The sequence below is a fragment of the Apostichopus japonicus genome, chromosome 22 (assembly GCF_037975245.1).
Source record: "Apostichopus japonicus isolate 1M-3 chromosome 22, ASM3797524v1, whole genome shotgun sequence".
Taxonomy (NCBI): domain Eukaryota; kingdom Metazoa; phylum Echinodermata; class Holothuroidea; order Aspidochirotida; family Stichopodidae; genus Apostichopus; species Apostichopus japonicus.
The window spans coordinates 1952260-1966850 of record NC_092582.1 but is presented as its reverse complement, the minus strand read 5'-3'; the positions used below and the strand labels follow the sequence as shown (position 1 = coordinate 1966850).

General features: G+C 38.1%; 1 protein-coding gene across 6 annotated transcripts in view; it reads left to right on the top strand.

Moving 5' to 3' along the window:
* LOC139963777 (early estrogen-induced gene 1 protein-like) overlaps nt 1-14591 on the top strand; it is a 56825-nt gene that overhangs the window by 28617 nt on the left and 13617 nt on the right. For all 6 annotated transcript variants that reach the window (XR_011791758.1, XR_011791757.1, XR_011791760.1 and 3 more), the window contains exons 4-7: nt 5008-5054; nt 8240-8415; nt 13560-13810; nt 14357-14477. Coding sequence is in view for 1 of the 6 variants with exons in the window: in XM_071964896.1 (XP_071820997.1) it covers nt 5008-5054; nt 8240-8415; nt 13560-13810; nt 14357-14477 (595 nt within the window). In the remaining 5 variants the exon portion in view is untranslated. The remainder of the gene's footprint in view (nt 1-5007; nt 5055-8239; nt 8416-13559; nt 13811-14356; nt 14478-14591) is intronic.

Sequence of the window (14591 nt, the reverse complement as noted above, 5' to 3'; positions counted from 1 at the left end):
TACTGCATATATATATCATGCAGACAGCGATCTTAAGGCAACTGAAAATTTATTTCACTTTACATGAGTTGTTGACTTCTGCTTTGATCTGTTGAGTAACTACATGTATTTCAGGTGTAACCGTTGTTATGGTGATAGCTTGAGACCAACTCCGATCTTCTATTCAAATATCGGCTGGCTAATTTGTTTGAATTGACGACGGCTAGCTTTTCTATCTTTTCGTAAGTTGTTTTTCTTCTCCCGGTCTGCGTCGGAGAAGAATAGTTTTAATTCCCATCTCGTACGTAGGGCCTCTTGACAAAAATAACATCAACTTTTTAGTTTCTTTTAACATGCATTTGGTGAGGGTAGTGGCATGTTTTTCAGAAAGTTGTTGACGTTAATCCAATTCATTATTTTCTTATGGAGGATGAGAGCGCTCAGCAGAGAGAAGCGCTGACATTTGGTTTGACATATCTTGTGTATACATACAAATCAGCCTAGACGTACATAATAACAGTACATTAGAACAGTGTCCATGTACATGGAAGCAGTCGGCCTACTAAAGGCAGGCTAAAGTCTAGACTCTCACTTTGAAAATTAGTTTTGGTGGAGCAATCGGTTGTGCAACTGATAGCATCAAACCTGTAACTGTAGGGTCTATAGGGTTATTTTTATTAACAATACTGCTTGGCCAGAGATAATATGTTCCAAACCCAGGGCATCGGCCAGCTGTCCATCTCGATTCAATCACTGTCATTTGATGCCCTCTTTGGTTTCCGGAAAGAGAAAGCTATGGGTGTCACTCTCACTGGCCTCGCTATATTGTGAGGGTGACCACAGATTGCAGCAATGACTGTAAGATTTAGATTCGTCCGACACGGCAGCATACAGAAACTGAAGCTGAAGCCAAAGTGAATTAACCAGGTCACACATCAGCTACTCTATGCATGCTAAGTCCTTCACCAACGCCCTGATTACCTTCCGGGGAAAAATTTCATACTGTACTTTGGGTTTGAACTATTACTCACTCTCATTATGTAGAGAGAACAAATAGACATATGTGTGTGCTTTACCAATATTCAGAACCATTTCCTGTTTTTTAGTGGTTTTAAAAAATCCTCACAGTTAGTAAAAATAACACATATTGTTTGTCGATGAATTCTGTAACGAGACAGCAAGATTTATTCTTCCATTGCATTGAGTTTGATCAAAGTTTGAGGGGGAAAAGAAAGAAAGAAAATTGGTCCACAGTTTTGCCCTAGTCATGTTACTGTACATACATACCTGAGGTATCATGTGGGCCATTCAGGCCATTTGCCCAAGAACCCTACATGCTTTTCCTGCACATTGCTTAGTTAGAAAATGGTTGAAACTTGATTGGTTGAAACTCCCCCAATAGGCCAATAGGAATGTTTGAAAAATTCTGGGGAGGAGACAGTCTGTAACTTGCATGGATCTTATTTTTTTGTTTCTTCCGCAAACACGAATTACTCAAAACAGACAAAGAAATGCATGTCACCGTATCAAGATGGGACAGGTCATTTCCTTAGGTCAGCCATTCGCCGCAACGAAAAGTAAAAATTCCACAGGAAGTGAGCTTGCTCGATACTTGTCTGAGTATAGTCTGGTAATGAGTTGTCAGACCCGACTTGACGTATATAACAAATGTCTAAACGGTTAAGGTAAAAAGTCAGGACATATTGATGATTCTGTAATTAAAGGGATAGAATTAAGTTATATCAGTTTATGTCATCAACCTTTGATGTCACAAGTTATGACACTGATGCATCACTCATTCTGCAAAATTAAAAGAAAAAAACAAAATTTGAATTTAAATGTCTTCCTCTGTGTAATTTATGTATGAATAATTTGAAGGGAAAAACTCCAGGAGAATATAAACTGCATGTGAAAACGTTTTAGCAGATTTTTAAGCTTGTTAAAATTTGGAGGCAATACTGAGGAGGACCTTTAGCTATTTACCTCGATCCCCAGTTGTGTGTTCCGACGCAACGGTTAATAATAGGAAACAGTATAACTGCAGACAGTATTTGAATTATTTACTCCTTTTCCTTGTGTTCATTTCTCCATCCTCACACCTTTTTTTTGCTTTAAGTAATTACTTTGCCTAAAGAGTGAACTTCCTGATAATCATTCAGTGATTATAGGAACACATGTAAGAAAACACTTCTTTACACTTTGGTTTGTTGAATGAGGTAAATCATTATGGCACCCCCTCCCCCACCCCAGTGACCTAGTTAAGGGCTTGCAGTTTTAATTAGGTAATCAGTTAATTCTAGACACATATACTGATAGCAAGAGTGCATATATAGTGAGGAGAAAGGTAAGTAAGTCCCTCACATGTAAATTTCATGCAAACCTGGGAAGGTTTAGATAATTTCTTAAACAACTGTTCCTGTACCTGGGCAATCGAGTTAGTGTTTTAATTCAAAGATCGATATAGCACTATCAGCTGTACAGTAGCTTATAAATGCTCACGTACTATGTATGTACATACTGCAGTATATATACTGAAGAATAACACACATAGCTGCTGTAGTTTCTTAGTGGCTTAGTTCTTATTTATTCTTCTTAGTTTTTTAGTTATCTTCTATTAAGGTCATGCACTTTTGTTTTTCAAAAAATATTTGTTGATCAGTATCATGGTGTTTACTGTGACCCTCAAATTGTCCAAGTCAACTCGTGAACAAGCAACTTCAGATTTGGCAGAGTTTCATTCATATCAAGTTATATAAATTTATCTTTGATCATTGACCTATAAGACTCATTGGCCAGTTTGAGTGTTTCTTGATATTTGGTATTTACTTGTTGTTGAATAAATACAGCCTACTTTATGTGCCCCCTCCAATATAATCTAAGTAATAAAACTGCTGCCAGCAACATGTTCTACCTAAAGGTTCTTTTTTATATGTTATATGTTATAGTTCATGCTCTTTCTGGTTTATGACAAACACCTGTGGATTACAGTACTTAGGATTATGCTTACATCTGGTCCTTAAGTAATCTGTTGACGGTGAAGTCATTTCCGTCAGATAAAGCATCTTGTTCTTATCAGGATACGTGTTGTGACATTTGACTGGTCAGCAGCCATTGTCCGGTTTGATCGTCACGTTTGTCTTTTAACATGCCAGTACTAATATATTGTGTCTGTGATTACTCAACCTTACAGTTCAATGGAAACGACACTACTCTCTGTATTGTTAATTTATTGTACTGTAGGGTAACCACTTAAAAAGTAGTTCAAATTAAAAGCTACCGGCTGATGCTACTAAAATGGCCAACAAGAGCATCCAATCTTGTGATGTCAATGCTCATTTAGCCAAAACCCAGCAAACGTTTTGACCATTTGTTTTACTTCCTTAAAAAGTGGTAATATTTAATATTGTTAGAAGAAAAACAAATCTATTCCTGCAAAACTTGTAAGAGCATGCCCTTTGACTCATATGTTGTCGTTTTTGTTGTTGTTGAAGTAGCAGGTAGAATGTTATGACTGATATTAACATTCCAGTGAACTTTCCCCTTCACACCTTAGTTTATTGTAAGGTTCCATGTGTATGGTACTGTGAAGTGTTTTCTTCTGTACACCAAAGATGTAGTAATTTACTGTACCTACTCCAGCAAATATCTCGACTTGGTCAATGTTATAAGTCTTAGTTCCCACCCTGGTTCATACTACTGTATATGTGAAGTACTGTACTGTAGGCCAAACCTTCAGTATAACACATTTGCTATGAAATTGTTCTTGGCAGAGATATTAGGGTGACAATTTTCTCTTCCCTCCCCTCCTCCCTTTCCCACAGGTGATAATTGCTAAATATTGCATTCATGTACTGGTTTATGAGTTCCTCAAAAGTTGAGTCAACAATGTAAAACTGATTTGGAAAGTTAAACTAAATTCTTCTTTGCCACCTAAATTTTAATCATTTTTTGTTTTTTGTTTTGTTTATATGGGCTCTTTTGCCTCTGATGATGTTGGAATACTGTTTTACTTTTTTCGCTAATAACACTGACAATATTTAACTTACACCAGAATGATAAGGAATTACAACAAAATGAAAAGTTGAAGCAATTAATGGCTGCCCATCAGACATGTAGTATCCATGCTGGTACTCTATATATTCTAGCAAGGTTGACCGCTGTATTTAATTTTTAATTTAATTTTAATTTACAGTTTTGTTCAGGGCCAAGGCCCTCTCACACGACTTTACAACTTAACCCTGGTCATTGGTAACTTGTCACACCTACACACCAAAGTGTGCACAATTCAATCAGTCTCTCCTGGGGCACCACAGTGCACCACAACCACGTGTCCCCGGGGGGGACTTACCATAGGGTGCAGCCATCGGCGCACGCAACTTTATTTACAAGTTACCTCGCAAGTCCCCATATATTCACCTGGGTGAAGAGAGGCAATGGAGATTAAGTGCCTTGCCCAAGGACACAACGCAATGATCTGGCCAGGACTCGAACCTGTAATCCTTAGATCACAAGTCCACTGCCTTAACCACTTGACCAGAGCGCCCTGTATAGCTGTACTCAATACTAGTCACAGTGAATAGTGTACTCATTGTCTCCTACCCTCTGGGTGTGTGGAATTAATCTCGTGTACACTGCACTTGCTAACTGACTCATATTCCCACACTTACAATGAGCCTTGTACTCGATGCTGTTGTACTTGCAGTACTACAGTCTGTTGTCTACTTTCCATCCTGTCTTATCCTACTAACCGTTTCAGAAGAGATACAGCTTATTTGTCATATGTTAACAACAGTTTTTACAACAGGTGTTTTGTGACATTTTTATGCTTATACTTCAGTTGTAAGGTGGGAGATGTTAATTACAAACCAGAGATGTGCAAACGCAATCATTGGTTGTAATTGTCGTTTCTTCCAGTTGCTGCTTTTTATTCCCAAGATTGATTTGCGATGCAACAATTTGTCAAGTAGTTGCAAATTTGTAATTCTCATTCTTTTTTCTTTTCTCTCTGTTATCCTCTCTCTCTTCCAGGTCAGCGTTGGAATGGCTCTTTTATCGGGAGATTCTGTATTCAAAGTGTAAGTATTCACCTGGTAGTGACAGCAGCTTGTCAATTAAGAATTACCAACTAATGTGGTCAGATCGGGCAGTGTTTCCTAAGTATCACCCCAAAGGTATTGCCTCTGTGAAATCATAGATGGCATACTGTGGATAAAGGTCTTCTGCCAGGATTACACTAAAACTCATTATTCAAGAGACAAGCATCCACATAGGTAGATACCTCTCGTGGGTAACAGTGTATGAGAGCATATTTATGGACGGAAATTGTATTAATTTACTGACATAATTTGACAGTGTTTCACACAAAAGGCCTGGTTTACCTTATCAGTGTTAACCCATGTTTTTGTCATTATATTAACACGAATGTATGTTACTTAAATAGATCTGGTTACATTAAAATAACATAAATGGATCGGGTACTTTTGGCAAGCTGTCACTGTACATTTCCATGGCAATCTGCAGTTCATTATGGCAAATTAACAGCACATAGCTGTGATTTGCTGCCTTCGCCAGAACATTGGGTGAACCGAAAGATCAGTGCTTAAATAGGAAATCAATTTTTTTTTATCAAGTTCCAAATATCATCTAAAAGCTGATCAGCATGGACATTATATCTGAATGAGCAATCATGTCATTACTCCCTTACTTGTCTCCACACAACATATGCACTCTTAAATTGCTGCATATATATCACAAGCCATCTGGCAACCTTTAAGCCCTTGTATCCCTCCAGGAGTAAGCTTTCCACTTCAGGACCATTGGACCATGGGCTTCTCATTCTGTGTACCACCCAAAGTGCCTACAATTAAGGGTTGTTTATTTACCCACATATTTTGAACCCTAACATTTTTCTGTTTCCTGATAATCATCAGACATCAGTTTCCTGTAATTTATCAAATCTGTTTATGAACTTCCTGCCAATATTTATCCCTTTACCATCCTTACCTGAAAAGTTTGTGGTTGTTCAGGCTTTTATAGCAGTCCATAACCACACACCTGTCCCTTGTGTTTGTATGTGTTGTGTGAAATTGCATTGGCAGTGATAACTTGAGACAGCACATGTTGGAATTTTGATTTGTCCTTTTAAATACATTTGACTGATCTCTGAGAAGTAACATAGTCAAACAAAGTGATAAATGATCCGTTGCCTAGAATAGTAGGTCCACTCTAGATGCCAACAATTTCTGTATAGAAAATAATGATAAAATACCGAAATACAGTATATATTTATTTATTTATTTATCATTCTAGGTTTTGCAAACTGGTCCACTGGCCTTGTGTTCTATACAGTTATTCATTCATCTATCGTGCATGTTATTTTCTTACAGCTAGGGATGATCAGCAAAAACTAATATTTATAATTCTAACATAGTCCTCTCCAATCTATCATTCACGAGATATTCATTTTATTAATATTCACAGTAAATTACAGATACCTCTGACTCTCCATATATATGTTTACTTACTGTGATAATAATCACAACCGTCAAACATTGGTGTGTTTGTACTGATCTCTGTCTTTTTTTAGCCTTCTTTTCTTATATTCTCAAAACAATTGCTATCTCAGTTGAACTTTGATATGAAAGGCAATCGATTATTTCTTGAGGAATCTTTGCCTACCATTAGAAGTTTAAAGTACTACAGACACCTAGCCAATTTGCCCCATGTTCACTACATTTGTTGTGTGTGATAATCTCTTTCAAAATCTGGTGATCTTTTCTTCGAAAGCTCTTTTCGTTTCCAAGATATACACATTAGAAGTTTGATAAATATGGGAAACTCATTACATATGTGCAAATTAGACGTGGAGTGTTAGGCTCATCAACATTTCTTATTTTATCCCGTAATATAAAGTTAACCCCTAATTACGAGCCCATCATTTGAATAATGTAATGTTTCCCATTTCAAGAGACGACTAAGAAATATTTCCAAAATTTGCCTTAGGCCAGAAACCTGTGTTCAGTGTCCTTCTAACAAAGGTTGGGAAAACAAAGGGATCACATAACAGAAAATTAGGCAGTTACTCCCTGTACATCATCATGTGTGCATAATTAGCTAATGTTTGTTCATAAATATAACTAGAATTGAGGAAAAGACTTGTAAAATGGTCAATTTTGATGGAGTTGCAGCTATTTTCATGATTTTTAAAACCTATATAGAGTGATTTGGACAATGTTGTTGATATTGTCTATAGACCTTTAACAGCCCACGTGGCTAGTATTCTAACGGTGATATTTCAAGTAGGTATATTTTCTGTACGTTTTGTTTAGATGGTGTAATGCAAGCAACTGCTGATACAACCGTTCTGCATTATTGAGAAATGAAGCATATTTCTGAGAACCCTCTGCCCTCTGCCCAAACTCTTACCTACAACTTACTTCTACACTATTACCCTCTTAAATCAACTACAGTTGTTAACTATGTAGAAGTCAACCGTAATTCCTTTGCTGTTGATTTAGTAAATTTAAAGAGTCAAGTTAGACAACCAGGGATTACTTTCCAGGAATGTATCGGTGTTATTATCAGAAACGGCCGACATGTTATTCTAAAGGTGACTTATCTAGTCAGACTGATTGCATGTGTGCATTGTTTATTCTCTGACAGTGTAAAACAATTAATCTCAAACTATTCAGAGAAGTTGAGAACAATAACTCTGCTAGTCCCCTATGTATTGGTCCCCTATGTATTGGTCCCCTATGTATTGGTCCCCTATGTATGTATTCCTTCTTTCTATCTGTTTACTATAATATATTACTCTCACATACAGGAAAAAGTTGCTTAACTTGGTAACTGCCAACCCTTTGTTTCGAGGAACCCGTCATAAACCAAATGTTTAGGTTCATACCACAAGCTTACTAGGCTACAGTTAACATTTTCAATAGTTTCATTGTGTATGTGTGATGATGCATTTCCAGGTTTTTGTTAATGGAGTATAAACAACAATCGCAGGTTGATGTGGAACAGTTCTGCATTTTACTAAACAGTTCTCAAATTCGTCTCAGAACTGCCAACCCCAATCTTGTCCTTTCATACTTGTAGTCATGACCATATGACACGTTCCCTTTATCATTGTTTGAGTTATACTATTATAACTATTGGTCTTTTCCTACCCTCTACATCCCAACTTCATTTTCCAGGTTTTTTCAATTCTTGTCCATAATTCGTCTTAATAAGTCATATCTCGCTTTCTCTTTTTTCGTAGACCTGACGTTAAATCATTATCCCTACCAGGGGAGAGCTCCAACGATCCATTGGGTCTCTCAACGTTACGAGCGGACGAGGGGATTAGAGGGGGCAGTGCATTACCGAGCAGTGTAGGGGCAGGAAGCAGTGGGAGGAGCAATGGACCAAAGCATAGAACAAATCTCTTAACATCAGGTCAGTGTGAGCTGTGTGGTTTGCAGTTCTCAGATAAATATTGAAATCTGTGGTAACGGACCAAAGTATAGAACAAATCTCTTAACATCAGGTCAGTGTGAGCTGTGTGGTTGCAGTTCTCAGATAAATATTGAAATCTGTGGTAACGGACCAAAGCATAGAACAAATCTCTTAACATCAGGTCAGTGTGAGCTGTGTGGTTTGCAGTTCTCAGATAAATATTGAAATCTGTGGTAACGGACCAAAGCATAGAACAAATCTCTTAACATTAGGTCAGTGTGAGCTGTGTGGTTTGCAGTTCTCTGATAAATATTGAAATCTGTGGTAACGGACCAAAGTATAGAACAAATCTCTTAACATCAGGTCAGTGTGAGCTGTGTAGTTTGCAGTTCTCAGATAAATATTGAAATCTGTGGTAACGGACCAAAGCATAGAACAAGTCTCTTAAAATCAGGTCAGTGTGAGCTGTGTGGTTTGCAGTTCTCAGATAAATATTGAAATCTGTGGTAACGGACCAAAGCATAGAACAAATCTCTTAACATCAGGTCAGTGTGAGCTGTGTGGTTTGCAGTTCTCTGATAAATATTGAAATCTGTGGTAACGGACCAAAGTATAGAACAAATCTCTTAACATCAGGTCAGTGTGAGCTGTGTGGTTTGCAGTTCTCTGATAAATATTGAAATCTGTGGTAACGGACCAAAGCATAGAACAAATCTCTTAAAATCAGGTCAGTGCTAGCTGTGTGGTTTGCAGTTCTCAGATAAATATTGAAATCTGTGGTAACGGACCAAAGCATAGAACAAATCTCTTAACATCAGGTCAGTGTGAGCTGTGTGGTTTGGAGTTCTCAGATAAATATTGAAATCTGTGGTAACAGACCAAGCATAGAACAAATCTCTTAACATCAGGTCAGTGTGAGCTGTGTGGTTGCAGTTCTCAGATAAATATTGAAATCTGTGGTAACAGACCAAGCATAGAACAAATCTCTTAACATCAGGTCAGTGTGAGCTGTGTGGTTGCAGTTCTCAGATAAATATTGAAATCTGTGGTAACGGACCAAAGCATAGAACAAATCTCTTACCATCAGGTCAGTGCTAGCTGTGTGGTTGCAGTTCTCAGATAAATATTGAAATCTGTGGTAACAGACCAAGCATAGAACAAATCTCTTAACATCAGGTCAGTGTGAGCTGTGTGGTTGCAGTTCTCAGATAAATATTGAAATCTGTGGTAACGGACCAAGCATAGAACAAATCTCTTAACATCAGGTCAGTGTGAGCTGTGTGGTTGCAGTTCTCAGATAAATATTGAAATCTGTGGTAACGGACCAAGCATAGAACAAATCTCTTAACATCAGGTCAGTGCTAGCTGTGTGGTTTGGAGTTCTCAGATAAATATTGAAATCTGTGGTAACGGACCAAAGTATAGAACAAATCTCTTAACATCAGGTCAGTGCTAGCTGTGTGGTTTGGAGTTCTCAGATAAATATTGAAATCTGTGGTAACAGACCAAAGCATAGAACAAATCTCTTACCATCAGGTCAGTGCTAGCTGTGTGGTTGCAGTTCTCAGATAAATATTGAAATCTGTGGTAACAGACCAAGCATAGAACAAATCTCTTAACATCAGGTCAGTGTGAGCTGTGTGGTTGCAGTTCTCTGATAAATATTGAAATCTGTGGTAACGGACCAAAGCATAGAACAAATCTCTTAACATCAGGTCAGTGTGAGCTGTGTGGTTTGCAGTTCTCTGATAAATATTGAAATCTGTGGTAACGGACCAAAGTATAGAACAAATCTCTTAACATCAGGTCAGTGTGAGCTGTGTGGTTGCAGTTCTCAGATAAATATTGAAATCTGTGGTAACGGACCAAGCATAGAACAAATCTCTTAACATCAGGTCAGTGTGAGCTGTGTGGTTGCAGTTCTCAGATAAATATTGAAATCTGTGGTAACGGACCAAGCATAGAACAAATCTCTTAACATCAGGTCAGTGTGAGCTGTGTGGTTTGGAGTTCTCAGATAAATATTGAAATCTGTGGTAACGGACCAAAGTATAGAACAAATCTCTTAACATCAGGTCAGTGCTAGCTGTGTGGTTTGGAGTTCTCAGATAAATATTGAAATCTGTGGTAACGGACCAAAGTATAGAACAAATCTCTTAACATCAGGTCAGTGCTAGCTGTGTGGTTTGGAGTTCTCAGATAAATATTGAAATCTGTGGTAACAGACCAAAGTATAGAACAAATCTCTTAACATCAGGTCAGTGTGAGCTGTGTGGTTTGCAGTTCTCAGATAAATATTGAAATCTGTGGTAAACGGACCAAAGCATAGAACAAATATCTTAACATCAGGTCAGTGTGAGCTGTGTGGTTGCAGTTCTCTGAAAAATATTGAAATCTGTGGTAACGGACCAAAGTATAGAACAAATCTCTTAACATCAGGTCAGTGTGAGCTGTGTGGTTTGCAGTTCTCAGATAAATATTGAAATCTGTGGTAACGGACCAAAGCATAGAACAAATCTCTTAACATCAGGTCAGTGTGAGCTGTGTGGTTGCAGTTCTCAGATAAATATTGAAATCTGTGGTAACGGACCAAAGCATAGAACAAATCTCTTACCATCAGGTCAGTGCTAGCTGTGTGGTTTGCAGTTCTCTGATAAATATTGAAATCTGTGGTAACGGACCAAAGCATAGAACAAATCTCTTAACATCAGGTCAGTGTGAGCTGTGTGGTTTGCAGTTCTCTGATAAATATTGAAATCTGTGGTAACGGACCAAAGCATAGAACAAATCTCTTAACATCAGGTCAGTGCTAGCTGTGTGGTTTGCAGTTCTCTGATAAATATTGAAATCTGTGGTAACGGACCAAAGCATAGAACAAATCTCTTAACATCAGGTCAGTGTGAGCTGTGTGGTTGAAGTTCTCAGATAAATATTGAAATCTGTGGTAACGGACCAAAGCATAGAACAAATCTCTTAACATCAGGTCAGTGTGAGCTTGAAATCTGTGGTAACGGACCAAAGCATAGAACAAATCTCTTAACATCAGGTCAGTGTGAGCTGTGTGGTTTGCAGTTCTCTGATAAATATTGAAATCTGTGGTAACGGACCAAAGCATAGAACAAATCTCTTAACATCAGGTCAGTGTGAGCTGTGTGGTTTGCAGTTCTCTGATAAATATTGAAATCTGTGGTAACGGACCAAAGTATAGAACAAATCTCTTAACATCAGGTCAGTGTGAGCTGTGTGGTTTGCAGTTCTCTGATAAATATTGAAATCTGTGGTAACGGACCAAAGTATAGAACAAATCTCTTAACATCAGGTCAGTGTGAGCTGTGTGGTTTGCAGTTCTCTGATAAATATTGAAATCTGTGGTAACGGACCAAAGCATAGAACAAATCTCTTAACATCAGGTCAGTGTGAGCTGTGTGGTTTGGAGTTCTCAGATAAATATTGAAATCTGTGGTAACGGACCAAGCATAGAACAAATCTCTTAACATCAGGTCAGTGTGAGCTGTGTGGTTGCAGTTCTCTGATAAATATTGAAATCTGTGGTAAACGGACCAAAGCGTAGAACAAATCTCTTAACATCAGGTCAGTGTGAGCTGTGTGGTTTGCAGTTCTCAGATAAATATTGAAATCTGTGGTAACGGACCAAAGTATAGAACAAATCTCTTAACATCAGGTCAGTGCTAGCTGTGTGGTTTGCAGTTCTCTGATAAATATTGAAATCTGTGGTAACGGACCAAAGCATAGAACAAATCTCTTAACATCAGGTCAGTGTGAGCTGTGTGGTTTGCAGTTCTCTGATAAATATTGAAATCTGTGGTAACGGACCAAAGTATAGAACAAATCTCTTAACATCAGGTCAGTGTGAGCTGTGTGGTTTGCAGTTCTCTGATAAATATTGAAATCTGTGGTAACGGACCAAAGTATAGAACAAATCTCTTAACATCAGGTCAGTGTGAGCTGTGTGGTTTGCAGTTCTCTGATAAATATTGAAATCTGTGGTAACGGACCAAAGTATAGAACAAATCTCTTAACATCAGGTCAGTGTGAGCTGTGTGGTTTGCAGTTCTCAGATAAATATTGAAATCTGTGGTAACGGACCAAAGTATAGAACAAATCTCTTAACATCAGGTCAGTGTGAGCTGTGTGGTTTGCAGTTCTCAGATAAATATTGAAATCTGTGGTAACGGACCAAAGTATAGAACAAATCTCTTAACATCAGGTCAGTGTGAGCTGTGTGGTTTGCAGTTCTCTGATAAATATTGAAATCTGTGGTAACGGACCAAAGTATAGAACAAATCTCTTAACATCAGGTCAGTGTGAGCTGTGTGGTTTGCAGTTCTCAGATAAATATTGAAATCTGTGGTAACGGACCAAAGTATAGAACAAATCTCTTAACATCAGGTCAGTGTGAGCTGTGTGGTTTGCAGTTCTCTGATAAATATTGAAATCTGTGGTAACGGACCAAAGTATAGAACAAATCTCTTAACATCAGGTCAGTGTGAGCTGTGTGGTTTGCAGTTCTCAGATAAATATTGAAATCTGTGGTAACGGACCAAAGTATAGAACAAATCTCTTAACATCAGGTCAGTGTGAGCTGTGTGGTTTGCAGTTCTCTGATAAATATTGAAATCTGTGGTAACGGACCAAAGTATAGAACAAATCTCTTAACATCAGGTCAGTGTGAGCTGTGTGGTTTGCAGTTCTCAGATAAATATTGAAATCTGTGGTAACGGACCAAAGTATAGAACAAATCTCTTAACATCAGGTCAGTGTGAGCTGTGTGGTTGCAGTTCAAAAATGAAAAAAAAAATGAGAATTCGAAAACTTGCTTTCTGGTTGAAAGCCTTCAGAATGGTGGCTGTGGTAGATAGGGAAGTGGGTGCTGTCCCTGAAATGGATCAGTGGGGGTGGGGGGGGCACACTAGTGGTAACATGTTACCAATTTTGTAGGCTAGATAGATTAAAGTGCATATGATGAATGGTGACAGGTAATAATCTGTGCTTCAAAACAGATATTTGCATATTATCACGATATAAAATTTGACATTGATACCATATCACTCGATGGATGTGTCTCTGTGAAACATTGAATGGATTCTCTCGTTATATTTTAATTATTTCTTTTGTCCTAAAAGGTCTGGTGTCCTCCCCCGATTCAGAACTATCAAACTCGTCCCCTTTGGACGACTCTTTCGAGCAGGGCCATTCGAGGACGTCTAGTTACAATAGCCAGCAGTCCAAAGGCAGTGGTTCCAGCAGTTCTAACACCTCCAGCAACCAAGAGAAATCTTCAAGCGTTACTAGTCTGACCGAGCAGACCTCAGATAAAGAAGGGGCGACCTCCTCATCCAGGGACTCGTGGAGAGGTACAGCAGAGAGAAGAAGGGTGGGTAACTTGTTGTTACAACTTGCTAACATTTATAGTATTAATGCTCAGTGGTCGAATAGAAGGAAATAAAAAAAACATATAGGTAGGACATCTCTATGTCGATATTTTCACAAAGGAAGACTGTTCTTTCTGGACTCCATTTTCTACCCTACTTTTTTGCTCCTTACAGTCATCTTATGGTACTGTCTGACAAGTATTATTTGGTTATACTTCTTCTTCTTCTTCTTGGTCTTGGTCTTCCATTGCTACTTGTTCATCTAAGTGTGTTTGTATGTAAATGTTTATGTGTACGTATGTATCTACAATTACGAGGGTTCACAAAAACAAGCTTCCAGTAGCTTTCCAGTGAATCTCCTCCACCATTCATTTAGTAAACTTCATTTGTCATTTTTTGTATCATTACTATGGTATGTAGTCACTTAGTCTAGTTTATATTGTTATATGTTACAATGGGTTGAAATAAAGGGAATTTAATCGAAGAACAGCACTTCAAGTATTTAAGTTACTCCTATCATTATGGTCCTTTCTGTGTTATCTCCATAGAAACATGCAGAGGAAACACAAAAAACCAGACGAGTAGACGATACCAGAGTGGATGCTGACGAGGTCATCCAGGGCCTAATCAGCCAGCAGGATTTTACAGAGAGTAGTCAAGCAACAACAGGTATGTCTGATCTAGTCTAGATATACCAACAATTGTCGCGTTCTATATTAAAATCATCAAATTAAATATCGTTTTAATAACAAAGCTTTCAGATTAACACTGCAATGGAGAGCC